The following is a 27,774-nucleotide window of genomic DNA, read 5'->3' as shown; positions in this document are numbered from 1 at the left end:
CTCTCTCTCTCTCTCTCTTTTTCTTTCACTCTTGCACACATAGATGAACCATAGACAGAAGCAAAAGGTGAAGTGGACACAGAGAAAAAAGAGTGAGAGATATGCAAAGGAGAGAGAGAGAGAGAGAGAGAGTGAAGAGGAAGAAATGCAAGGAGAATATGAAAAAGAGAGAAGGAGACACATAAAGAGAAAGACAGGAAGAAGAAATGGAACAAGTTGAAGTAAGAATGAGTAACACGTAAAATAGATTTGGAGAAAGTAAGCTCAAGAAAAAGACAAAAGGCCGAGAGACACAGAAAAGGGGAGAGAAAAGTGTGTAGAGGATGCGGTAGGACCTAGAGGGACAGCAGACTGGACAGAGTGGTTTCTTCTTCTTCTTCCTCTTGCAGGAGGAGGCAGTTTAGTGAGGAGCGCTTCCTCAGGCCAGGCCTGCATATCTGAGGAGTCACCAGTGCGCGTGGCCCCATTAATAATGCAGCGGCCCCTCAGGCCCGCGGCAGATGGGCACAACAGCCTCGGCCTCCTCGCTGCCACTTCAAGACGCTCCCGCTGGAGGCCCGCGCCCGGCCCCAGCCAGCCGCCACACAGGGAGAAGTGAAGCTCCCGAAAATAGCCAAGCAAGCTGAAGCGCGCCCGCTGGGAGGAGGGGAACCTAGGCCTTCCTGTTTTCACTGACAGATGGCTCCACACATTTGGAACAAATAGCGGGAAGCGAGCAGCCGGGCCGTCTGTCGCAACGCCTCTGCCTTTCTGAAGATGACTGCCCACCAGCTTACACACGCAGGGCCCTGGTGAGGCCCAGGTGTGTAGCTGTACAATATGTGGAGGGGTTGGTGTGGGCTGGGCATATTGGGAATATGGGTTAAAGGTCACTGCTGCAAATCTCTATACGCTGGGCACTTGGTACCCTAAACTGGGAGGTTGTGAGAGTGTGTGTGTGAGTTTGTGTGTGTGTGTGTGTATGGTATTCCCCCGTGCCCCCTTTTCTGGGTAGGTGGTGTGAAAGGAAATAGTGATGGTTTGGATAAAGCAGTGGGTGGAGTTTGATCAGTCTTTCACATGACAGCACACACTTCACTTCTGGAGTAGGCCTGGAAATTCTGTGTCAGTTCATCTACATATATGAGTGTTCGAAATACACAAAGGAATTCCATTTTCGTTTTTACAGTAAAATTCTTGTTTTTCTCTTTCAGAAGCGTATGCTGAGACTCAATTTAGTTTCATGTTTTTAACGCTTCAAGATATACAGACTGTATGGACGAAGAATTACTGGGAAACCTACGCATTACACCTACAGGAGCTTTTATGACATCTCGTTTGAAATCCATATGCATTACTGTGGAGTTGATCTCCTTTCTGTTTAGCTGTAATAGCTTCCACTCTTCTAGGAAGGCTTTCTAAAAGATTTTGGAGTGTATCTCCAGAAATGACTGCCCATTTATGCAGAATTCATTTTCAGAATTAGATGAGAAGACCTAGGTTACAATCTCCAGTCCAGTTCATACCAAAGGTGTGTAAAGGTGTTGAGGTCAGGGCTTTATTTCCCAAACTGGGGCACACTGGTTCATGTTTGAACAGAAAAGGACCTTTCCCAAACTGTTTCCATGAAAAAGGAAGCATACAATTGTCCAGATTGTCTTGATACACTAATGCATTTCTAATTTCCATTCACTGGGTGTAGAAAGCCTCCAACCCCTGAAAAACCACCCCATAGTATTATCCTCCAAAACTCCACCAAACTTCGCAGTTGGCACCAGACTTTCAGGCAGGTGACATTCTCCCGGCATTCACCAAACCCAAACTCTTTAATAAAACTGCCAGATAGAGACACAAGATTTGTTACTTTAAAAAACCCATGCTATGATGCTCCTGGCAGAGCTAGAAGTTTAAACTTCTATTGGCAGATATTGAGAATGCATTGTGCAACATTAATCTAGAATAGGCGCTATGGACACTTGTGGCAATGTGAAAATGTGTCCCAATACTTTTGTCCAAAAAATGTTTTTTTGTTTTTTTTTTATGTCGAAAATAGCAAAATAAAGAAGGGGAAATTAGGACAGTGGTTTAGTCTGAATGGGGGCATGAACTCTGGCAGGAGGAGTGCTTCCTCATAGACCTTCAGAGTTTCCCAAAAGTATTGAAGCCCTTCCAATTACTCAGCATTCAAATTCATTTAACAACACTCTGTAATCTGAGAAGTTTCAGAACTTTTGGGAAACTCACCCCATGACATCTAGGGGTGACTAGAACTGATCTAGTACTGCAGTGCCTCTGAGCATTTACATAAGTGTTGGTGTAGTTCTGGGAAACACTAGATACTGGCAGATCTTAAACCCACACTAGATTAAAATGTTGACTACTCCCCTATCCATGGTGTTTCTGGAACAGCAGCAGTGAAGATGTAGTGTATAGTCTTAAAAAAAGAACCTAAAATGGTCCTTTATAACCATGCAATAAAACAGCAGTGGACCCATTTGTGGTGGTACAATTAACCATCTACAAGAAATTCTTCATCCTAGAGAATAAGCTTTTCAACAGGCAAATAACCATTTGAGCAGTAATCAGAAACATTTTAAGCATCTAAATGGTTAATTGAGTTGTCTTGGCTTTTTACAGGATCTTTGCTGTTATTAAGGACCCCTTTTAGTTCCCTAAACAAATTTTCAAAATATTTATTTTTAGTAAACATAATGTGTGGCTGTAAATAACCTTTCTTTTTGTAAGTTTAAATAAGCTCTACATAAAGAAAAAAGTCCTATACCAATTAAAGTATAGATCATTTTTATAATACCATCTTTCCAAGGTAAGTACTATTTAGGTAACTTTATTCTGTGACTGTATAATGAAAGAATGCTTCTCGGACACAATACTCCAATGTATTCAATTCTAGAACCACAGAAAGGAGAGCGACTGCATGTGATCAAGATGTTTTTAATCTTTACAGAGAAGAAGGACAGAAAGCAAATGATCTGAATTCAGTCATGCTTCAGTGGGGACTTTTTTAGAGAGCAGGAAGAAAGAGCGTGAAGTTATAATAAGAGTGTGTTCAATATTATACCACCTCCTCCATCACTGAAAGTAACAGATAAGGGTGCAGATATGCGACCTTCTTGATGTTTCAGACTGCTCAACGGAAGTTATAGTTTAATGTTGTTGTCCTGTTGTTTGCCAGACAGCTCTGTGTATGTGTGTGTGAGTGTGTGTGTGTATGTGTGTCTGTTTGAGTGTGTGGATAAGAAAGTTTTGCGGTGTGGTAACAGATATCTTCGTTGACAGTCAGTAGGTGCAGTACAGTTAACCTGGTGATGGTGAAAAGACGCCTTCAGACACTATTTGCAGATGTGAGTGTGTGTATGTGTGTATGTGTGTGTGTGTCAGAGAGAGAGGGAAAGAGAAAAAACCAAGAGACTGTGTATAGAGAGGAAAGAGAGTAGTAGTGCTAAACATGAAAACAAAAAAAAGCTCAAGAGGAGAAGGGTGGGACTACGCACTGCGAAACCGTTAAACAGACAAAATGACATGGCTCAGCTCAAAGGCATATCGAGGTGAGAAGAACTTTTTTAAAGGACTGCTTGGAGTTCACACATTCCTTTTGACTTAAATGGGAACGCTGAGACAAATAAGAGCCTTTGTAACAATAAACTTTTCTGTGATATTGTGGAACTTTTACTTTGCGGGGAAATTAAGGGAATATTTTAAGGAACTGAGGAAATCCAATCCAATGGCTTGTAAATTCCCTGATTTCCAAAAAAATGCCTTTTGAAAATCAGGGATATTCCTCTCCTACAATGTGACTTAATAAGTAATAAGTGTTTTGTTTATAAATGTCAGGAAACAAAAAGCTACCTGATTTTTACCTTTTTTTAATTGCACCTACACATGTGATTTATCACATGATTTCATCATTTCTTGTTTTATTTTTGTATTTTTTTTACCTGCCTTCTGCAGTAAAGTTACCATGTTCTTTGTTTGTGTAGATTTTCTTTTTACATTTTAGATTTTTTTTACATTAGAAATTAGACTTTAACCACAAATGTAGTGATAATACACATTTACTGTCAGACGCTTGATCAATTCTGCATACACCTAATGTGTGTGCCATTATGGAAAGTTTTAGACAGTAGGAGTGTGTGTGTGTGGCCAGTCTGTAAACCTTCTGAACTGCAGACTAATGATGATAATGGTCACCGTGGTGATGAAACTGATAAAAAAAAAGGTGTTGATGAAGATAAGTGGATTTAAGCTCACACTGCCAGAGGAGGTGGGTAAAGTTCCCCAAAAATGCTCCCATATTCACTCTGCTCTGTTGCATCAGTGGGGATTTCAACAGAACAGCGGGTGGATGTGCTGATCTCTATCTGTCTGAGTGACTTACAGACTGACTGACTGTCTGTGTGACCGTCTGTCTGTGTGACTATCAGAAATGATGTGTGGAGCCTCAATTACACCTGCGAGTCTTTAATATCAGACTGCACTTCAGCGCAGCATCTACACGATTTGACCTCTGATTAATTAAACTACTAACAAGTAAATAATTGCTGCGTTTTTGTTTTAGAAATATGTCGGGTTCCTATTCGGGAAAATGTATTTTAATTGAAATTTGCAGTAAAAAAATAGCATAGGATTTTATCTAAACCGAATGATTTATTAGACTAGCGTCGGCTTAAAATTTGCAGGGTTTTTTTTGTTTGTTTGTTTTCGTTTTCAAACGCCGGAAATCAAATGGAAGTATTTTTTTAGTTTGAGATGATTTCTGAACTTTTTATTCCTGCTTCAGATATTTATTTTTTCTAACTTTTATTTTGATACTTTACATTTATTATTAGTTTCGTCATTTAAAGCTGCGGCAGAGTGTGTAAACTGAACAGCAAAATGTGTGGAGTGTTTTTTTTTATTTCTGAACAGCAGAGCAGCTTCACTTCTGTCTTACAGAAGCGACAACTCAGAAAGAAAGCAAGTGCTAGGAGCGATCTGTAGGTTAGTCTTTTAAACACTGTACTTTTCTTTAGTTTACAGATTTTCGCCGGGTTTTTTAAAATTTACTTTGTCAGTATTTACCTGTTATTTTATTGTTGTTTTCTTTTATTTGCTTTTTTATCTACAAAATATAGCAGCAAAACTTATTTTTAAATAAAAGTAAATAGGCAGAAGATTATAAACTTTGATTATGATCTGTATTAAAATTGGAAAAGTGGGAAAGAAAGCTTTTGCGCTTTTGTTCGTTCAACGTGTAGAGAGCGGGTAAGCAACAGGTGCGTAAAGACGAGCTTCCGTGAAGGAGGGAAAGCAGCTCTCTGAGCCGAGAGAACATTCCCTAAATATCTTTAGTAAAAATACATCAAACATCCCTCTATATCAGCATTACATTTTTAAACCACGTTAATAAAGACATTAATTGAATTTGAGCTGGTTTTGGACGTCGGGAGAAGTGAATATTCCTGAGTGGAAAACTTGAGGAAAAATAAAAACTTTCCAAAAGTTTTTCCTTCTTAAACCAGTCCACTCTGGAGTCAGAACAGATGAATAAAGACGGTCAGTGATAGCTTAAACATCTGTACTCATCATTTTTGTATCCCAGACACCTGCTGCATGTAGGAGTGTTCTTTTTCTTTCCCAATCTGCCAGCTTCGTTCTTCCTCTTCACTAAAACTTTACAACACTTTTAACACTCTAACTCTGTAGTCTGTCCTGAGTGTGTGTGAGGGTGTCGGTGTGTGTCCTGCTGCGCGTGGCCCCTACCTGCTAGTCCCGGGCTCTGCAGTAAGAAGCTGTTCCAGCTGTGGCCCGCTCCTCCATGTGCGCAGCTCCTCAGCGCTCCGTGGATGACGGCTGCCCCCGCTCCCTCCTCCCCTCTCCACGGCACTTCCTGCCTCCAGCCCAACATCACAACCCGGCTCTTTGCGCGCGGCGCCCTGCCTCTAGCGCGCGCAGCCCTTTATTTTCCAAAGGCCCGAGGTGCGCAGAACAAACCCCTTCTAATACACTCACTCACGCACACGCGCCCGCGCACAGGCACGCACACACACACCCACCACTAACTAACACCCCAACGCCGCGTGCCGTGCCAACGCAGTCTGACTGGCAGCACAGAATCACTGGCAGCCATGCATGAGATGGGATGAGGCGGGCAGGACGAGCTGGACCCCTTCATTTCTTATTTATTTCTTTCTCTCACTGGGACGGGGGTGGGGTGGTAAGGGAGGTGAGGGTGGTGGGGGTGGTGGTGTTGATGATGATGATGGTGGGGGCTATTCTCTTGTTACCTGATCTTACTCACTACTCACAGGCTGTGGGCGATAAGACAGATTTCTACAAATTAAATGTACTTTATATTCAAGGCGTTTTGTGACCCGGACGTAAAATTTATGTACATTATTAAATCCCTGTTTTTTATTGTATTTGTTTACTTTTGCATTCTTTTTTCATTGGAATTCATTAATTCCTTAATAATTTGTTAAGTGTATAGTACACATTGTAATAAGCTTATTCTAAAAAGTCTAAATAATTATTAATGCCTCTATTTAAAAACAAAGAGGTGTGTGGAATAAGGCAAGAGCAATAGCACATTAAATATGTTTTCCTTACAATATTCCTTTCGGAAAATAAATACAAAAATGTGGAATTCCTGTATTTGTGTCACTTAATTGGGGCCAATTAAACATTTGCACACATATTGTAAGGGTTCTGTGCAAGTGAACATTTTCATTTTCATTTATAAACCTTAAAGAATTTACATGTTTTGTTATTTTTGAACATAGACATTTTAACAAGTTCCAAGTGTTCAGTCCTAAAAACTAAATGTAACTTTTAATTCTGATCTGACCTGCACTTGGTTTCTTCTTTTACTATTAAAAAAATATATTTGACTCAGGACGGATGCACAGATAATTTTGCCACCAATTATACAAAGAGATATAATTTTTTCATTAATATTTATAGAAACTGTCAGTAAACAATGACATACTGTGGAATTCCTGTAGAGGATTTGTATCACTTGATTAGGGCCATTTAAACATTTTCACACCTAATGTAAGGGTTCTGAACATTCTCCTGGAACTATACTCTTAACCTCACTGTACAGTGAAAAAATATGTATATTTAAAACAGTAACTTAGATAAAATAGAGGTTGTTTTAGGTCATTGTGGAGAATTTCTATTGATTCATTCATCAAGATCTTCTGACACAATGTAAAGGACAGTTTGTGTGTTCAAATTATGTAGTTAACTACACATCAACAAAAATGGAGATACTTGTTTTTTCATTGATCAGCAACAATAAGAACCACTGAGAACAATTTAATGTAAAAAGCAATACAAGCATTATTGTTTATATTATTATAATATGCAAATAATCAGAGTTCTACCAGCTTGTGGTTTTATTGGGAAATCAGTTTGGACCTATGTTTTCTGTGCTTCTAATTGTTTTTAAATGATTTTGTTTAAAAGAAAGCTTGAGGAAATTAGACATAATTGTATGGTTCTATATCTATATCAATTCTCCTTTTTCACAAAACCAGTAACACACTGAAGCTAAAAACAATTTAATTATTAATAAATAAATAAATAAATAAATAAATACCTAAGTAACACTTATTGTTGTAACAATTGTTTTTGTGTCAATGCTAAAAGGCGGGGCCAGATCTGTCTTTTTCAAGTTTTACTTTCAGCAAGTATTGGATATTACATACAGGAATCATAAAAAATGAAAGAAAAAACATATAATTTGAGACCGCACAGGCAGGAATTTTAGTCCTGCAATGTTAATTATGCTCTGAGAATTTTGTATAATTGATCCTAAATGTGTATTTGATACCACTCCCTTGATTCCTTTACATTATCTCCCTTTTCAGCTGTAGGTTGTTTTGTTTGATAAAACTCATTGTCAAGTGTGTGTCAATATCAGTGTCACAGAGAGACCTCTGTTTGTCTAAATCTTGATATGATTATTAATAAACAATTAGTTAAAATAAAGAACTATTGATATAATAGTAGTAATACTATTTTTATTATTTACTTATTTTGTTATTGTCTTAAATTTTTTTTTTTTTAACTGCATCTGCATCGACTGTTGGTGGACACATCTTTTGATTTGAAAACGTGAATAATCATTTATATTATAAGCCTGTACTTTTCTCACTTCTGACCTGTGTGTCACCTTTTTTACACCAAGTTCATTGGTTCTCTGTGCTGTGTTGCACATGTGTCTGGTTTTGTCTGTATGCCTCAGCTCATCCGCGGGGGCTTCACTGCTGAGAGCCTGCGCATGTTCGTACTCCTCTGGTTTGACAAACCCCCTTATAGTTCAGTCCTTTTGTTCTACTGCGCAGTGTTCTGATCAATTCAGCTCTTATTGTTTAATCTCTAATGCTGTGTGAGCGTCATTTTGCAGACCACTGACAGTGACTGACTTATTAAACAAACACATTACACATCACTAGTGAGCTGCATTTAACTATAGAGTGTACACTATGCAGATACAAACACATTACAGGCCTGTAAGACCACCTCTCTGTAGCTTCCTTGCTCATTTTGCTTGTTTAACACTTATTTTAACTGTAAGCTATTTTTTTGGCAGTTATAACCTCAATTAATGAAAATAAAGATTTTTTTTTTCTCATAGGTTCAGTATCCCAGACAGGAATTAATTGTAGTCGTATTCCTTTGAATCTAATATCTCTATTCAAAATGATTTGTAGTCGAAGAATAGGCTTAATCCCTATCTGGGATATTTTCAGCCTCCATATACAGCAATGCCTATGGTCAGAAACAGAAACACAAGAAGACTCTTATCCCTCTATAGCATTATGTTGCCCTCAGGCAACAAACCATCTTTAGGCTCTTACACCATACCATACTATACCTTATTCTTATTGTATTTATTTATTTTATTTGTAATATAATAAGACAAGGCATATTTTACATTTTACATTCTTGTTTTAAGTTTAGTAAAACACATTAATATTTTCATTTGTTGCCTTTGGACAACATTATGTAGACCAATTTTGTTATGGCCGTCATGATAAAGCCATGGTGAATAAAATAATCAGCTTGTTATTAATAAAAATGGTTTGAAAAAAGTTCACAAAGAAAATAATCTCCCAAACTGTGGGGTGATTTGTTTCTTCCCAAAATATAGTTCATGCCATAGATGGTTAAGAGCCTTAATGGGGTACTATATGATTGTCCTTATGATTTATAGTTTATTTTAGTCACTTAACTATAACCTTTAAGTACATCTAGACTGTTTTAAATAATGTTTAATATAAATAATGAATAAACCCTTTTCAGGACCAAGTTTAAATGCCAAGTGGATATATTTCTTTAAAGACCAATGTTTGGTTATGTTATATTTGAGAAAAGTACATTTAAAATATATAATATATAAAATATATATTTTTTAGAAACCCAAAGAAGTGTATAAATTCAAGATTAAATCTAAATAAGCAAACAGCAAAAATGCTAACCCTAACACTCACTAAAGCATTTATAAACCTTCAAGAATTTAAATACATTGTTATTTTTGCACATAGACATATTAACAAGTTACAAGTATTCAGTCCTAAAAAGTAAATCTAACTTTTAATTCTGATCTGACCTGCTCTCCGTTTCTTCTCTTACTATTAAAAAAAAAAACTAATCACTCAGGACGGATGCACAGATTATATCGCCACCAATCATCCAAAGAGATATAATTTTTTCATTAATATTTATAGAAACTGTCAATAAATAATGAGATAGACAGCAAGTTTGGTTAAAATAAATAGACTCATTTCATTCCCATATTTTGTCATTATATTCTAAACGATGTTTCCGGTACGCTGCTTCATGGCTGCGCTGGTAACGTAATAAGAAAGTGAGAGAATTTGGCCTTTTCTCTCCCAGCTAGTGATCCTGGGCTTTGACCAGGTTGCTGTATCTCAGGAGCAGCTTGGGGCAGGCCCTGAGCTGCTGAGTCATGTTTGTAGCTGGAGTTAACTCTTATCTCCAGTCAGCCAGGAGGACTTTTGAGGGCAGTTGGTCTTGGTGTGAGAAGGGGAACATGGATAAAGTTGGCCTGTTAGACCACCTGCCTCTAATGTCCAGTGTGAAATCACCAGATAGTCCCTGTGCCTCCTACACAACTGTGAAAAAACCCAAACTATACGATGTTCCTCTTACCCCACATGTAGTCGATCAGCCAGGACATATTTAGTGTCTGAATGGATGTACCTATGTGGTTTCTGACACTAAGAAAATTTGAATTCTTTTACAGTATTAACTCTAGAAAGAATATTATATGGTGTCAGACATATCTAAAGTCTAATTATTGATTAATTTGACTATATTTTAAATTCACCTCAAAACTAAACACTTAGCTTAGCTGATCAACTGCATTTAGGGTCAGGGGTGCTTTTGAGTATATCTGTTTTATTAATAAACTCTCACCTAATGTAATATAATCTCCCTAAATGCCACATTTAGTGGTAGTAGTAATGTGTAACAGTGCAGTAGGGAAATGCAGTATGTTAGCCATTGCTCCAGAGGCCGGGCAGAGGGAACAGTAACATGGAGCATGACTCAGCACACCCAGTTACGACTCCAATCAAGACCAGCAGAGCTGAACAGGGGCTCCCCATCCAAAGAGATACCAGCAAATCCCAGTGACTCAGCATAAATTACCATGCCTCAGAGGCCAGGAGCCTGGGAGTACGTCAGGACATGTGATACCTCTCTTAGACCATACAGTAAATGCGTCCTGTTCAGTATGTGTTAACACAGCGGCAATGATTTTTACATTTAAGAAGATTTGTGACCCAGTCCGACTCACTGGCTATGCATTTTGCCAAATCTCCAGAGGAAAACACACTGAGGAAAGATGATACTGTCTGAATAAGCCAGTAATTAATAAGCAGTTGAGCTAAATTTGTATGTCTTTTTTAAGGAGCTGTTTATCAAATGACTCATTAATTATTTTTGCTTATTTAACAATGACTTTTAACAAAGTCAGTTTGTGTTTATAAAAAAATAGACAGTTTTTTAATAAAAACAAATGTGCTTTGTTTAGATTTGTATTTCTATATCCATGAAGACACTACAGTACAGGAAATAAAACAACAGTAAAGGAAATGACCAAAATGAAGAAATTGTTAATATGGTAAACTGGACATAACTGTTTCATATCCAATACATATACCATTACTCCATAAGAAATGGATGAATTGATACATTTTAAGTTCAAAAGGTAATATACTGTTTAAAAATATTGAACAGTTAAATTAAAACAGAATCCGGTATCTAAATAATGCACCATTTTAAATCAAATTTCTCTTTGTTTTTTTCCTTCTTGTTAGTGATGTTCTTGTTATTCTGTTGCAACAATAGCTCCGGGCCACCGCAGAGCAGACGCTATAACAATTTGGAAATCACCAAACTAGTGGTATAAAGCAATGCTGGTGTGAAGATCTAGAAAAGAGAGAGTTCCCTAAATTGATTTAAGCTAAAACATCAGTGTAACTGCCTATACATACAAATAAATAATAAATACAATAACTAATTTTTACCATATTACTCCATTATCCCACTTACTCCCACTGTGGCAAATTTCCCAAATTTTCCTGTTACAGAAAATTCCCTGTTTTGGAGAAAGAAGGATATGTCCCAACAGCAATATGCAAAACAACTCATGTGTATTACACTGTGTATCTCATACATTAACACATTACACATTATATTATATAAACTTGGTTAATCTGACATGGAGAATTTGACCCATAAAAATAAATTGAAGATGAGCTTCCTCACAGAATGATGTAGCAATTAAACCCATTAGCTGAATCAAATTATTATCAACTAGATTATACTGATAGACAAGAGCAGCTCTTTGTTATTTCATGGATGTTTAAACACTCCCCTCAATTCTAGAAGCTTAAATAACATGTAATCCATAATTGATTTAAATCCGTAAATAAGTTTGACTTGTTTGAGATTAATAATCACGTTAATAGTCAAATTTATTTAAATTCTTAATCCTGGCTCGAAGAATCTTACTTTCTTCGGGAATGCATTATGCAGCAAGATGTCAGGCTAAATTAAATTCCCCTGTGCTCACTAAAGTGTCAATTTCCTTATGGTAATCATCTGCTGGAATGGATGTGTCACTAGAAGGAGTCAGGCATGCTTGACATTTACCCTCTTTATGGAGAAATGACGAGAAAAAAAGTGGTGAGGAGGGAGAGAAATTAATCTTTCGCCCGAGCGAGTACGGAAAAGAGCCCAAAGGACTGCTGGTGAATCAGCCATTATGTTTGTGACCCCAACATGAAAATTGAGCCAATAACAGAATATTAAGCGAGAGTCGGAAGAGACAAGGAGAAGGTATAGGATTATAGCAGGAGAGAAACACAGACATAGACTGTATGGAAGTGCAGTTCTGATGTATGTGATGCTATACAACTCAGTGCCTACATATAAATAAAACAGTGCTACAAACTAGTGATTTGCTAATAATCAGTATCATATTGGTCTAATTCTGGTCAAAATACCTTAATAAAATTTTGGAAGAAAAAAAACATAATCCGGTATGATCACATAAATGCTTAACCCTAGAACCCAAGCCTTTATTTTATTTTTTTTTAAATCTACCAGTTTTCTAAGCTTCATAGGGAAGCAGAATACTTGTTTCACACAGTTTGAGCGGGAAGTTGTTTACATGGTTATATTAAGCAAAGTGAATTTAAACAAATTCATTATTAACTACTTAGTTTAAGAGGTGGATAAAGATGGTATCTGACTGATACTGGTATTGACAGATGTTTAAGGTATAGCATCGGTACAAGATATACAATCTTTAACGGTACATTTAGGACTAAATGACAGCAAGCGTGTAAAATGCCCTCCACAATTCAATTTTTTAAAACACTGATGGCAGCACTCTGGCAACCAGATATAATGTTCACTTAGGATGACAGAGGAAACTGAACTTACATGAGTAAACAAACGCAAGACATATTCAAAAACATTTGTAATAGCAAGCAAAACCAAGGTTAACAAGTTTCATTTTGTGTCTAGTGGTTGTGGGATTAATTTTAATTTTTAATAAAAACAGTAAAATCAAGGAATATCTGAGAAAATGGTAAAAGGACAACAAAGCTTTTTAAAAACAGTGGCATTTTCTAAAATTCAGAAGAAAATGTGTATTTTATTAGCTAGCATGGCATTGTCTAAGCTTTCTCTATTATCAAACGCAGTGACAGGATTTACTTGCGTTTTACTCCGTCTCTGATCATGGCGGTTTTAAGAAAACACTGTTATGGCTGGGTAGCATCTAATGCAGTTTATACTGCAGCTTCTGTTCCAGTTCACTTGTTTGTTTTTTAAGGGTTGTAGCATGTTAGGTTGCATCCATGCTACATAACAGTACGTGCATGCGTTTCACTCCACATGTAGCATGTTTTTTTCCTCCATGGAATGGCATGTTTTGTAGTTAGCCTAGTGTTGTGATAAACTCGAAATATGCCTCAGTTTGCTAGCTAGTTATAGGATAAGAGTTGATGGGTTGTAAAATTATGCTAACCATACACTAGATGACTTTGAAAAGACCTAAATAAGTCTGACACCCTCTCACATCTAAACACAAGTCACAGACTTTTTAGTTACAGGCTAGTCACAAAAGTTTCCAAAAACTGGGGATTTTGCAGGGTCACTATTTGCAGGACTGGCAGTAAATTCTTGCTGAGATTTTTTTTATTATTTTGTACTATCATTTTAATTATCATAAATGGAAAGAAACGTCAAAAACACTCTTGCTCACTCCAGGAGAACCGTTGTTTCCAAACCATCGCCGGAGTCTCGTCCATGTCCAGTTTTGTAAATGTCCGCGCGTGCCTTGTGGCTTTCCGTATCTCTCCTATTGGTTGTTGACATTGTTTACATCACTATTTGTGTGAGCCAAGTCTCAGGACTTACGATAATATTAAACATGAACGCCAAGACGAGAAAAAGACTGACTAAAACCTTCAATACTAACCATCCTTACACTGAACTATGGAGATGATGCAACTGCAACTCGATTCTAGCAAGACTCTCAGGATTTTATCCAGACTCTGGAAATTTGTCTTAAAAAAAATTTGATGTAAGGTCGGCATTAGGCTATATTCAGATTTTTCCTGGTATCTTGGTTGGTATCAAAAAGACAAAGAAAAAAAACACAGCAGTCACAGGAAAGAAATAACTGTCTTGAGTCTTGTCTGCTAATGTTACTTTTAAATAGGTAAATTAATTTGCCACACTTAAACACCACTGCATTTGAAAAAAGTTAAAATTCATTTGAACATTTTTGTGAGTTTGCTACCCCTGTAAGGTTAAAAAGTAATAGCCAGAATGACTCTGCTATGATGTAAGCTAATTACAAATCATGCTTATGATTGTGTGTGTGTTACACATACAGTGTAGCTCATGGTACTGAGGTGGGTGTAAGCGGAATTTCAAATGTAAATGAAATCCTAAATATTGGTCCTTTAAACCAAAAGGTAAATCCGCATCCTTAAATAGCATCCTTTCAAAAATTCACAAAAAAACAGTATGAATGTATGAATCTTTATGTACTGGCGCACACTGTAGCACATCTGCCGGAGCTTATCTTTTCGGTTTGATCTTTTTTAAAGCCTTACCTTGGGGTAAAAGACCTAAGAAAAGAAAGAGAGCCCCTCACAAATTCAGGGCAGTAGAAACGTCCATGAGCCCAGGGTGGACGTTATGTTATCTGCTAACCACATCTCTGTCTCTGGAAAGGGCCATTCCCTCCATGGCGATGCTGTCCAACTAACAGACAGAAACAGCAAGCCAAGCACACTGCTACACCGTGCTGACCTCATTAACAGCACCCGACCTTCTGTAACTGACCTTGCTGGGGCCTTTTTTCCATTACTATAAATTTGAATACTATACCTACAATAGCATATTTTGGTTTAGATGAGGACTAGTTGCTCATCTTTTAGCCTGTTTATTTAGTTATGTCTCAAAGATAAACCTTTACAGCAATACACTGCGAGTTACTGTGCTGAACATGAACCTTTATCTATCCTTTTTAGACGAAAGTAAGCTCAGGCATGCTAGCTGAGTTAAATCCTGGGGTGCTTTTTCAGCAGACACAAAGGTTACAGGGGGGAACAGGAAACCAGCACGTTCCTATTTCCTGTCAACAGGTAAGATACACTGCCATTCTCTCTTTTATTCTCCAAACCACAGTTCTTAGGGTGCAGAAGTAGAGCGCTTCAGAAACATGAGCTTTTTGAGAAACGGCAGACTTTTCTTTTAAAGATTTCCGACTGCCTCATGAATTCCTGAAGCAAAATTTCTGCTTTCTTAACGCAAGACTGCAACAAACAGTTTTTTATATTTCAAAAGTCTTGTGGAGACCCACTACAGCAGGCAAAATAGGTAAAAAAGAAAAACGGATCTGAGAGAAAATAATATGCAGACATTTTTGATGCACTTTAATGCACACACGCACACACTTACCACACACATACAGTATATGCAAAGTGTAATACAATGACATATCTTCCACATTCACCAAACGTCTCATCTGAATCAAGGGAAATTATGCAAATGAAGCATCTCATTATCCCGGACTCGCAGAGAATCAGTCATTGACATCACATCATTATAGATCTATTCACAAATACAGATTGGATTTCTTCAAAAGGCATGATCTTTTTCCACAGGTTTTCACCACTTTATTCCTCTGTTTTACATTTAGAGTTCTTTTCTTCTTTTTTTCTGTTCAGCAGCCTTGAGAGATGTTAGGAGGGAAGTGCAGGAGTTTTCGGGAGGAGAAAAGGATTGCATGGGGAGACGGTGGTGACCATTCTGGACAAAGGGGCTTTGCGACCATACACTGAGGGGGGCAAACTGCTCCTGCAAAAAAACATACATTAGCTTTAATTAGACATTGAAATACTGGAACTGAACTTCTAGTACCCAATGCCATTTGTCATTTGTACCCATAACCCTTATTTTTAAGTGTCACCCTTATTTTTAAGTGTCACTTTTTCCTTTGGAAGTGGTTAAAATCCTATACCTAAGAACCTGATATGTTGAAAAAGAAATAAATTAATTAAATAAGAACACTGCATCAGTACCAGGCTGCAATCATGCTCTGTAGGCGACAATGCAATTCTATTGTGATAGCAGAGGAGTGCTAAAGTTATGCAACCTCGCGGCTGGAATTTATTTTAGTTTAGGGCGTCTTTAAAAAGGGGATGGGCAGAATGACAATTTACAATATCAGTAACTATAGTTGTGTTTAAATTTATTAATATTGTTGCTTGAAGGATAATAGTAATGCACATTGAACTGAATTTATTTGTTCACTGGAGAACCAAGGGAATTGTGATAAACTTGTGAAATAGAACTTTTGAATAAACAGTATTTTAGGTCCATTTATAGTGTTTATGGAAATTAAATATTTAGCTAGTTTTGAAAAGAAAGCCATGTTAATGTTGCTGGCATATCTCTTTTTAAGGTCTATTTTTACATTTTTCCGCTGTTTTTCTGCTAATGAAGTCTGATTTCTTCATATATTGTGTACTTTTGTGGGACAAAGTAAACCCAACACATCAACCTACCCCTTTATACATCAACCTACCCCTTTATTCCAATAGGAATCAGCACACCCTTCCTCTAGTTGTGAATACACAAAACAAAGGGGAAGGGCTAAGTGGTAGTTGAAAGGGGTGAAACAGGATTGTGTCTAAGGCTCATCAACTCATCAAATAACCAGACAACCAATAGAATGAGACCAGTCTATGTTTTATAATTATTTAGACTGTATTTAGAGTAAAAAAAATATCAGTTTGTATCTTTTTTTATTCTTTTTTATTTCTACCGGCTGTTGAAAAAATAACAGTAATTCTTGGTGTAAACTCAGAGGGTGATGAAAGTTAGAGGAAGTTCTTAAGGTACTAGCTGGTCCTCCTCTCTGCTATAAGGAAAAGATGGGAGGCCTGCTTTATCAGCAGAGGAAACAGATTTCAGAGGGCCAGTGGCTCCAGGAAAATGGATCTGGGTCGAGCGAAAAACCACGATTACCACCAGCAACTCATACAGTTCAGCTCTGGATAGGACCATCTGGAGAAGGCTGCTCCAAAAGCCGGTAAACCAGCTCTTCTGAGACCCGGCTAGGAAACACGTTTTCAAAAAAAACCCACCCAGTCCCTGGGTGAGGAGTTTGGTTTTCCTCCAGTGCCTCTCTCAGACACCTCCTCCTCCCCCTTCCTCTCTGCTTGTGCTGCAGATGCCCCATTCCTACTCATTCTGAAAGCTGAGGACGTTTTACCGTTGCCTGCGAGAGTGAGAGGGTGGTAGGCTGTTTCTAAGCTCATCTGCATCACGTTGGAGGATCTTGTTGCATAAACTACCATTGACAAAAAAAAAAAAACAGATCACACTAGCAATATTCCTAACTACTGTGTAAGCCCAAAAGTAAATACTATTACATTTTTCTTTAGTTCCTTCCTTTAATCATTTACAAGCTCTCTTTCCTCTTTATGTTTATCCCACACAGAACAGCCTACTTACTGGATTAATGACCATGCCAACCCTTGCATTTAAATCATGTTTGGGTGCTTTAAATCTACAGAGTGACATCTCAGACTCATTAGGGACAACCTGGCCACAAGCTGCAGAGCGTTGAAGAGTTGTAAATCTAGGCCAGGCGCAGAGCTGTGTGTTTATAACAGAACAAGGAACATGAGGGAGGTGCACAAAAAAAAAAAAAAAACACGCACACACACAACAAAAAAGCATTCGCTGTGGACAGTGGCAGTTCTGACATTGTTTATCATCCTACATATATTTCCCTGAGTAAAAAATGCTTTTAGATGTAGGTTAGATAACAGAGAGACAACAGACAACAAAGAAAGAGGGAGTCAACAAGTCTGTGTATGTATGTGTGTGTGTTTATATCTATGTTTCAGTGGAATATGTGTACAAATTACAAATATAAATGTGTATACGTTTGCTGCTTCATCTCCCGGGTAGCAATAATGCAATTTTATAATGCAATTTGTAATTTTTTCCTATTTGTAATCATGTTCATCAGCCTATGGCTTTTAATGCTAAAATGCTTAAGCGAAAACATTCCATTTCTTAGTTCATGTATCTCCCAACTTGAACGCAAATGTTGCTATTTATCTTATAAAAAAACGCTGCACTGACCCCCAGGATGACCAGACGCCACAATTCATCTCATCATTTCCACCCACAGAACTGTCCACTGTGGGTGGTAATGCCTTTACTGAAGTATTCTTGGTATACATGTGAGATATGTAGGTATGTTAAATGCCCACACAACTTCAGAAATGGAATGCCCCATCCATCTGGCGCCCACTATTATTCCTCATTTGAACTCTAAACATTCATGTTGCCTTGCCATGAGCAAGCTGGCCAGTGTTTAACCACACTCTTAAGATAACACCTCACAACATACAGAGGTCTGGACTCTTCCAAGCTGTCCGTGAAGTAACACTTCATGATCAGTTTGCATATGCATACTGCTATCAAATCATTTTTAACTGTTTACACTGTATTCTGCCTTAAAGAAGGGTTTGAGCATTTTATTTAGAAAGTCTGTAGCCTTATCTGGACATCTCTCTGTAAAGCAGAAAAGTGGCAACATATAAACACATTAAAAACATACTCATCTTTCTTTCTTCTCTGTCCAATGATAGCACTATTATGCAGTTGTTGTTTGTTATAATCTGTCACAACATGACTGGCTGGTTGTTTGTTAAAGTTATAGTGCATATGCCAATTTGCATTCATTATTACAGATACCTGTTTTTTATAGCATATAATCAATATAAGTTTTTGCATTTTGTAAAGAAAAAAAAATAAAAATTTAGTAAATGACACATAAAAAGGGACAGAGAGGGTAAGAGAAGTGATAATACATATATAATAAATTTCCCCTTGTCTTATGTTATATTTTAAACTGTTGCTGCTTCTGTAACAGTAACTCTTCAGGAAAGTTCCTTAAAGGCAGAATCTATTTTATGCCCCCTTGTTTTTTGTTCACAGAGGAAGTTTCTAAATCCTCTACACTGCTGCCACCTGCTGAGCTCCAGGAGTCGTTACACACCCTTACACAACCAGTAAACTCTTAATGAAAAGTTATTAATGTAAAGAAGGTCTTAGAGTCTAGATACTTTTTTATAATAAATACATAATAAAATAGCCTAGAATTTACTGAAAGTAACCTCTGACATGTGACAATCTTATATATATATATATATATATATATATATATATATATATATATATATATATTTATATTTTTTTTATTATTATTTGTTTAGGTGAATTGAAGTGCATCACATTATAAAAAATGCCCTACAGTTCTATGAGATATACAGTATTTACAAATTTATGTTTGAATGACTGATGTTCATTTCAGGGAGCTTTTAAGTCTATAACAGTCATTTATTTGCTCCTCAGCTAAAATTAATTACACAGAGCATGTAATTAATTAGATTTAAATATTTTTTCAATAGCTTGGTGGTATTCGACATCCAGTCTATAATTGTAATTTTAATAATAAAATGCTAGTTTATTTTTAACTTTTTTTTAACTAAAGTTTTTTTTTTTTTTCTGGATTATCTGTTTATATTCTATATAACTGTATAATCTGTCACAACATGACAGGCTGGCTTTTTAAGTTATATTATATATGCAAATTACATTCATTATTACAGATACCTGTTTTTTATAGCATATAATCAATATAAGTTTTTGCATTTTGTAAAGAAAAAAACTAAAAATGTAGTAAATGACAGTTATATAGTATACAGTTATATATAGTTATATATAATATACAGTTATATAAATTATAAACAGATAATCCAGAAAAAAAAACTTTAGTTAAAAAAAAGTTAAAAATAAATAAGCATTTTATTATTAAAATTACAATTATAGACTGGATGTCAAATACCATCAAGCTATTGAAAAAATATTTAAATCTAATTAACTGTATAATTGTGTGAAGAACTCCCCCTGTTGATGCGCTTTAAGTTTGCTGTTATTCACAATGTGTCTTACCCTGGAATTGGACGAGAGGGCAGTGTGATGTCTGAGGTGTGTGGCCTGGCATGCAGAGCTTTACCAGTGTAACCAGGTATAGTGGGACGACTAAAAAAAAACAGATACAATATCAGATGTGATGTATACAAAACAATAACCAACTGCGAAGTGCAATTGATTGTTTAAAGGACACTGCAATAATACAGCTCCTCTAGCAATGGATAAAATTCCATATGATCTCTTTACATTACTACCGTGTACTTACTGGGCTGTTGGAGTGTAAGGGGGCAAGATGGTGCGCAGCACGGTTAGAGGTTTAAAATCCTTATCTGGGTCATCTACGTTGTCCATATTCTCAGAGCCCACCACACCACTATATACGAAAGGAATACACATACATGCATGACGGTGCAGCTCACGTTCACTTTTCATTCATCTAGCAAAGAAGAAACCCCAGCACAGACAATAAAAAATATATCAGCTATGTCTAAATGCATAGAAAGATGTCTGTATAAACAGCAAGTCAGAGCAAGCAAGAACACAATGCTTGTCAGCTTTACGATAACAGGCCCACATAATGGATGGTGATGACAAGCTTTCTTGAACAGTTTCATTCAAGAAGTTCTCTGCAGCAGACCAAACACAAGTCTGTGTACTGAGCTTGTCAGTAAACAACTTGAAAGCATTGTCCGTAGGAATGTTCTGATTCGATCCAAAGACTTGGATTTTGTGCCAATCTGTGAATATTTTAACAGATAAGAGTATTGTCTGTTTTATTCCAAATCCAGTTGTTTTACAGATTGTTTGTTTTAAACACCTTACCACCTATTATCGCTCAGCAATCAGGATTTTCAGATATTAACCCTTTTATACCTGAATTATCTTCAGTGATGGAAAAAATGTAAGAATGCTATTTTCTATCTGTAATGCACAATTAACTAAATTATATATATTTTTTTACATTGCATTGGAAGCCTGTGTGTAATATTTTATAATTCATATTGATCTTTTTATTTTATAAACCATCTCTAAACAGTAAAAAAACATGATTAAAAGTGTTTTAAATCACTAAATTAAATTAGTAAAAATGAAAAGCTGTTACTTTGTCTCAATGGCTCTAGCTCTACTGTTTTTCCAGTGTTTTTTCCAGTAGGCGGGGCCAAGCTACTGTTTTTTTCAGTAAGTCATTGGTTTATAAACTGACTGGTTCATGGTCTATTATAATGGAAAACTCTTAAATAGTGTTATATGCAACAAACATTTATTAATAAAGAAAATACATAATGTCTATTGTAGTGGATGCAGGGTCTGAAAGTTTAGTTGGAGCATGCAGTGCTGAGCTGTTTTACAGTACAGCATGAAAACAGCATGAAAACATAACATTATATCTGAAACTATATTAAACTTTCTCCAAAATACTTAGAGGTAACTCAAACTGGTGGGAGAGCTACATGGCTTTCTTTGTTTTTAAAACACCACTGAACAGTGCACTCAGACCTAGCGAATAATAATGCTACTGTTCATAAATACACCACAGAAATCTAAACCAAAGCAGAGTTTCTCAAAAGCATCTTAAAATGTAGAGAGGGTGCTCAGTGTGAAGCTTGCTCGAGCACCTAAGAATCATCTTAGTGTACAGATATCAGTTCAGATTGTGTTCTACTTACCTACACAACTTTGTGTGTCTAATAGACTGCAGTATTTTTAAGTAAATGTGGGCTAAATTTTCTGTTAGACTTGATTATAAGATATTAAACACATTATAAAGCAGTTGTTAAAAAAAACTGTACTAAATAAAAAACAAAAAAAATCAGCCTAGAATGTCTGGACATATGAACTGTTACTAGAAATAAAGTGTATTTGCTTATTTACTAGTAAGTGTTTGCTAAAATATATGTATTTATAATTTATTAGCAGAACATCTCATCTAAACTGTGTAGCTGAATTATTTATACAAACAAAAAGATCAGACTAGATCAGCATCTGCTGATACTCAGCATTAAGAGATTGCAAAATAGCCTGATTGGGACATTTCTAATGGTCTGCAGTGGCTACTAAATCACTGACTGTTCAATTTAGAAAGTCCTGGGTTGAAATTTGTTCACAAAAATCTGCTCTTTTTTTAAAACAGAATTTGACGCAAGCATCATGGGCCCATGGAGCCACCCAGTATCAAGGCTGCTCTGAAAGTGTGATGGAAATTAGAACTCTTTATATTATTTATAAAGACTTTCTAAGTGGCCCAGTTTATTAGTTAAATTAACTCATGCCTTTACATCTACTGTTTATGCACACCTAATGAGATGACACATCGCATGCCCTAATGCTTTTAGTAACACCACACTAGGTTTTCATTGCTTAGGTGGTATGGACATTTCATAGATCTTAAGCAAACCAAAATCCTGGGAATTGAAGAGAAACAGAGCTGTTTATAGCTAGAATTAGTATGTATTGAGACAAATCTTTTTATCCGTTTACATTCTTAAAATATCCTATCAAATTACTGCTTACCAGTATAAAGGAATTTGGCCTGATTTTGGATGTGGGCTGGTACTGTTGTAAGAAAAGAAAACAAGACACAAATACTGTGAAACAGACAATACTGTAACATTAGTTTTTTTTTTCTAACAGATCCTTTTCAAGAAGAAAAAAACTGAACTAACTAACTTGAGTACAGACTGCTCTCAGAAAGTCAATGAGAAGAGACAAAGTGAAAATTTGAGTCATTACTTGATGTCAAGTTGTTCAGAGAGATCAGTTTACATTTTTACAGTGTAAAGAAATTTTTTTTTAAAGCTATATCAGTTGTAAAGTGTAATCAAAGAATTAAGTATTCATTAAAAAAACACTTACAAACTAACAGGTTTCTTCGCATTATATGTGGCACGAAGTTGATGCTTATTCCAATAAGTTCCAATGGCCTTGGCAAAAAAGAAAATGATAAACCTCTAAGTATTAATTAAGCAGACATGTTATTAAGTGTATCTGGATCCACACCTTTACAATACAGTAGACTAACCTGCCATAGCTCAGGTCGGCTGTTATATCTCTTCAGAGTGAAGTGCTGATTAACAGGGTCAGCCATTTTCTCCAGAGTGCTTAAGGGTGCTTTGAAACGAGGAGGCAACTTAGAGTCCCAGTCTACATCCTCATAACCTCTGTAAAGAACAATCATTCCGTCAAATTATATGTCATAGTAATGCAGAAGGACCATTAGAATATAATAACTTAGTGCTTAAGTGCAGATGTGTAGCATGTTATTATCTTGGGTTAAGTCTTGCATTTAAAAAATTCTAAAAATAAATGTAGTTTCATGTGGTCAGGCAGTCGTATGTATTACTTCATCACTTCAGAATGCGTGAGTTCATTCTAGAATAAATCAGGTAGAAGATTTTTATCATATACAGTGGCCTGAAATAGTGTTTGCCTCTTCATGATTTTTTTTTGCATGTTTTTACTGTTTCAGATCATCAAATAAATTGAATTATTATTCAAAGACAACACAAGTAAACACAAAATGCAGTTGAGAAAATAAGAGAAAATTAAGGTTTTTCTAATTAAGGGCAAAAAAAAAATACAAACCTTTATGTCCCTGTGTGAAAAAGTGTTTGCCCCTAAACATAATAACTCGTTGGGCCACCCTTAGCAGCAACAACTGCAATCAAGCATTTGTGGTAACTTGAAATGGGTGTTCTACAGCACTGTAGAGGAATGTCGGCCCACTCATTTGGAGGGTTTTCGAGCGTGAACCACATTTTTAAGTATCTTAAAACGATTCAGGTCAGGCCACTCCAAACTCTTCACTTTATTTTTCTTCAGCCATTTAGAAGTGGACTTTCTGGTGTGTTTTGAATCATTTTCCTGATGCAGAACCCAAGTTCGTTTCAGCTTAAGGTCAGAAACAGATGTCTTAACATTCTCTTCAGGATGTTTTGATAGACAGCAGAATTCATGGTTCTATTTATCACAGCACGTTTTCCAGGCCCTGAAGCAGCAAAACCATCACACTACCATCACACTACCACCACCATATTTTACTGTAGATGTAATGGAACACACACCTTCTGAATAGTTCAACTTCTGTCTCATCAAAGGTCGTGGGGAGCATCAGGATGTTTTCTGGCAAAACTGAGACAAGCCTTGCAATTGAAAGCAGTGTTCTCTTTGCCCAGCAGTGTTTTTTGTCTTGGCACTCTGCCATGCAGGCCATTTTTGCTCAGTCTCTTTCTTATGGCCTTTCTGACCTTAACTAAGGCAAGTGAGGCCTGCAGTTTGTTAGAGGTAGTTTTGGGGTCTTTGTGATTTCGATGTGATGATGACACTCACTGTGGATTGCTGCAGTCCACTAGCTAGAAATAGCTTTATAACCTTTTCCAGACTCATTGATCTCAATTACTCTCTTTCTTTTTTCTTTCTGAGTTTTTTGGATATTGGCATGATGTCTAGCTTTTGACTAACTTTTGGTCTACTTCAGTTTGTCAGGCAGGTCCTATTTAAGTGATTTCTTGATTCTTGATTGAGAACAGGTGTGGCAATAATCAGGCCTGGGTGTGGCTACAGAAATTAAACTTAGGTGTGATAAACTACAGTTATTGGGGGGGGGGGGGGGGGCACTTTTTCACACAGGGCCATGTAGGTTTGGATTTTTTCTTTCTTAATAATAAAGATTTCATTTAAAACTATATTTTGTGTTTACTTATGGTGTCTTTGACTAAATGTGACCAAAATTTGTTTAACTATTTAAAACATTTAGGAGTGACAAACATGCAAAAAATAAGAAATCATGAAGTGGAAAAACACTTTTTCACACTATTGTATACATTTTACCTGACCTTTGAGCCGCTGATGTGTAGCTGTACCGCCGAGCTGCCGTGTTCACAAAGTCAGAAAGCACAGAGGAGCGTACATCCTACATTGATAAAACAAGGATGAAAAAAGACACAAGGTAAGGTCAAAGATGTCAGTGCTGAAAAGATCACAGCAAATTTGCAAAGTCATTGGATAAATATCAAAGGCACAAACCCTCCCAAATGAAAACATTCCAGCAGAGTGAAATGTCAGCATTGGAATTACTGGAAAATGTGAGATATGAGACTGGCCTGTTACTGATTAATAACCTACTGAGTCTAAGATATTTATGAATATTTTTTAATAAATATTCATATTTATTTTATCACACAGTGATGAGTAATTGATATAGATCTAATCATTGGTATTACTAGTTTAACACAAGTGCCGGATTAATATCTTCATATCCTCAAAAAACCTGTAGCTTAGGATGTTAGCCTACCTTCTCAGGAGGTTTGGCAGACCAGGGAGTTTTGGGGAAATCTGGCTCAGTTTCCTCATTGGCTGCCTGGTCTAGTCATAGTACAATAACACAATAACATACGTGAGAAGAAGGCCTATTATGAGTTTAAGGACACTATAATAAAATTGCCATTACAGTTTACTGCATGCAACTGATGAAATTTAACAGGAAATATTTTTTTTTATTTTAGTGTTCTGTTTTACAATTAATTATAAAAGCTGGTGTTACTCCTTTTAATAAGTCAAAGAATCAAACTAAAATCAGTTGCAAACTTAAACAATATGAAACCAAGGAAACATGGGCATTGTGGGTCCATTCCCTTATATTCTAAAACATTCTGTTATTAAATGTTATTAAATCTGCATTCAGTGTCTGTGAAGTAGGGACTAGATCAAAAGCCAAACTCGCTTAACTATTTTGTAGACCCACACTACTCATCTCACACTACCATCACTCGGTGCAAGGCATATTTTACTGCTTGGTTTGTCCAGTAGGTGTAAAGTTTCAACAGTAAAAGCACAGTTCATGTAAGTCTGACTCAGCTACCTCATGTAATGAAAAGAAAGGATGCAACACAGGTCCTATAAAAAAAACTAATGGAAAATGGGCTGTTTTGTTGTCATTGAAATATATGGTACTCTACATACTACAATCAGCCAGCAGAGGTGCTAAACATATGGTTGCTTTATGTGTAAAAGCTTATGTGCTGTATATATTAATGTTTTGTACAGTCAATGATCAAGAGAGCTACATTTAAAGTGATATTTGCTGCACAGATTTGCTAAAATATAAATAATATATGGGCCAATTTCTGATTGCTAGTCTGGAGCAACAATTGGCTAATTTTCCCAGAAAACTCTTGACATCTAAAGCAAATAAGAATGAAATGAGTTTTCATATATGAATCATATATTATATACTCTGCCTGGCCAAAAAAATAAATAAAAGTCGCCACCAAAAAAAAAAGATCACACAGTAATATTTTGTTATAATGCCTTTAGCTTTGATTGTGGCACGCATTAACTGTGGCATTGCTTTGATAAGCTTCTGCAATGTCACAACGTTTATTTTAAATCCAGTTTTGCATTAATTTTTCACCAAGATCTTGCAGCATTGATGATGGCAGAGTCTGACCACTGCACAAAGCCTTCTCCAGCACATCCCAAAGATTCTCAATGAGGTTAAGGTCTGGACTCTGTGGTGAACAATCCACATGTAAAAATGATGATCTCATGCTCCCTGATTCACACTTTCACAATTCCAGCCCCATGAATCCTGGCATTGTCATCTTGGAATATGCCCGAGCCATCAGGGAAGAAAAAAATCCATTGATGGAATAACCTGGTCTATATTCAGTATATTTAGGTAGTCAGCTGACCTCATTCTTTCTTTTTTTGTTGGCCAGGCAGTGTATATCAGAAAGCACTAATCAACCATAGATTTAACTTACAGATCTTTTTACATATATATCACTTGATTTCAAATATGAAAAATGATTGCACTAATGTTGGCTACAGACAGCATTTATTTTGTATGATTGATTGATTAAGTTAATTATGTTGACATAATATGGGCTATAGTTACCTTGAAGCTTTGCTAGCTCTGATCTAGTTCTTGAGTTCCAGCGCTTGTCCTCGGACAGATCTTCTGTAACAGCTGAGGGTCTTCCTGTTGGAGTCTGGGGTCTGTCTCTAGCTCCAGAGGGGGTCCTCAGGTCAGACGGGGTATAAACTCGGTCTATAAACCTGGTCTTTCCCGGGAGTCTGAGATCAGCCCGGGCTCCTGCGCTCAGCAGGCCGGAGCAGGGCTCTGTCAGCGGAACGAGGTCTCTGAGAGGAGCCAGGGGGGCACTGTGAGCGGGAGGGTGGGCCTGTGGGTTGAATTTGAGGAAGCCAGGCTCGTTTGTCTCAGTCAGACTCTTAACCTCAGATGGACCCCGTTCATAGGGCAGGTTCAGGTTTCTGCACAGCCATCTGCTCGTTTCCGCTCTGGTCTCACAGGGCCGCGTGAGAAGCCTCACGCTGGGGGGTCTGCTGGGTACCTGCTTCATCAGAACAGGTTTGAAATAAACCACAGGTAGACTCACAGGTAGCTAGTTTTCCTCAGGCGATCTTCAGACTGTTCAGCTCCTGCCTCTGCACTTCAGCCGCGTCCTAACCTGTGCTCGGCGTCCGCTGTTGCCTAGCGACCACTAACCGACACACTCCAATAACTTCAGAGACCCAACAGGAGTAAAATGACCCAGTTTATCTTAACTTAGCTTAGCCTTGTTTACACCAGCCGTTTTTCTCTCTTATCAAACAGTTATTGAATTAACCAATTTCCTGTTCATTTTAATGAGTATAAAACCGGTATTAAAGTAATTCCCATTAGTTTAAGTCAGTGACTTCACTGAAACAACTCTG

The 27,774-nt window shown here is 36.9% G+C and overlaps 2 protein-coding genes and 1 long non-coding RNA gene across 9 annotated transcripts in view; 1 reads left to right on the top strand and 2 right to left on the bottom strand.

Annotated features, from left to right (window-relative positions):
* ikzf1 (IKAROS family zinc finger 1 (Ikaros)) overlaps positions 1–6,156 on the bottom strand; it is a 22,296-nt gene extending 16,140 nt beyond the window's left edge. For 2 of the 6 annotated variants that reach the window (XM_007240307.4, XM_007240311.4), the window contains exon 1: positions 5,740–6,155. In XM_007240307.4, the coding sequence (XP_007240369.1) occupies positions 5,740–5,884 (145 nt within the window). In that variant the 5' untranslated portion in view covers positions 5,885–6,155. Of the gene's footprint in view, positions 1–5,739 lie in introns of all 6 variants that reach the window. The other 4 variants (XM_007240308.4, XM_007240313.4, XM_007240310.4 and 1 more) reach the window with 3 other exon arrangements.
* Positions 2,346–15,853, top strand: LOC125802989 (uncharacterized). Its single transcript, XR_007440040.1, has 3 exons — positions 2,346–3,545; positions 15,069–15,182; positions 15,768–15,853. It is a non-coding gene; the product is annotated as an uncharacterized LOC125802989 (long non-coding RNA).
* Positions 15,448–27,774, bottom strand: spata48 (spermatogenesis associated 48). Of its 2 annotated transcripts, none has more exons than XM_007240314.4 (9): positions 26,954–27,753; positions 25,349–25,419; positions 24,891–24,967; positions 23,078–23,216; positions 22,912–22,979; positions 22,570–22,611; positions 20,324–20,431; positions 20,077–20,166; positions 15,448–15,897 (listed from the first exon to the last, which is right to left on the bottom strand). In XM_007240314.4, exons 1-9 carry the CDS (start codon positions 27,417–27,419, stop codon positions 15,783–15,785), a joined length of 1,176 nt encoding a protein of 391 aa, XP_007240376.3. In that variant the 5' UTR covers positions 27,420–27,753; the 3' UTR covers positions 15,448–15,782. The 2 variants fall into 2 exon arrangements, with proteins under 2 accessions (XP_007240376.3, XP_022540657.2); XM_022684936.2 differs by lacking the exon at positions 15,448–15,897 and adding an exon at positions 15,906–17,395 and having other exon boundaries at positions 26,954–27,774.

This window comes from Astyanax mexicanus, chromosome 7 (assembly GCF_023375975.1).
Source record: "Astyanax mexicanus isolate ESR-SI-001 chromosome 7, AstMex3_surface, whole genome shotgun sequence".
Lineage (NCBI taxonomy): Eukaryota > Metazoa > Chordata > Actinopteri > Characiformes > Acestrorhamphidae > Astyanax > Astyanax mexicanus.
Note: the sequence above shows the minus strand (reverse complement) of the source record. Positions and strands in the feature narration are given on the sequence as shown.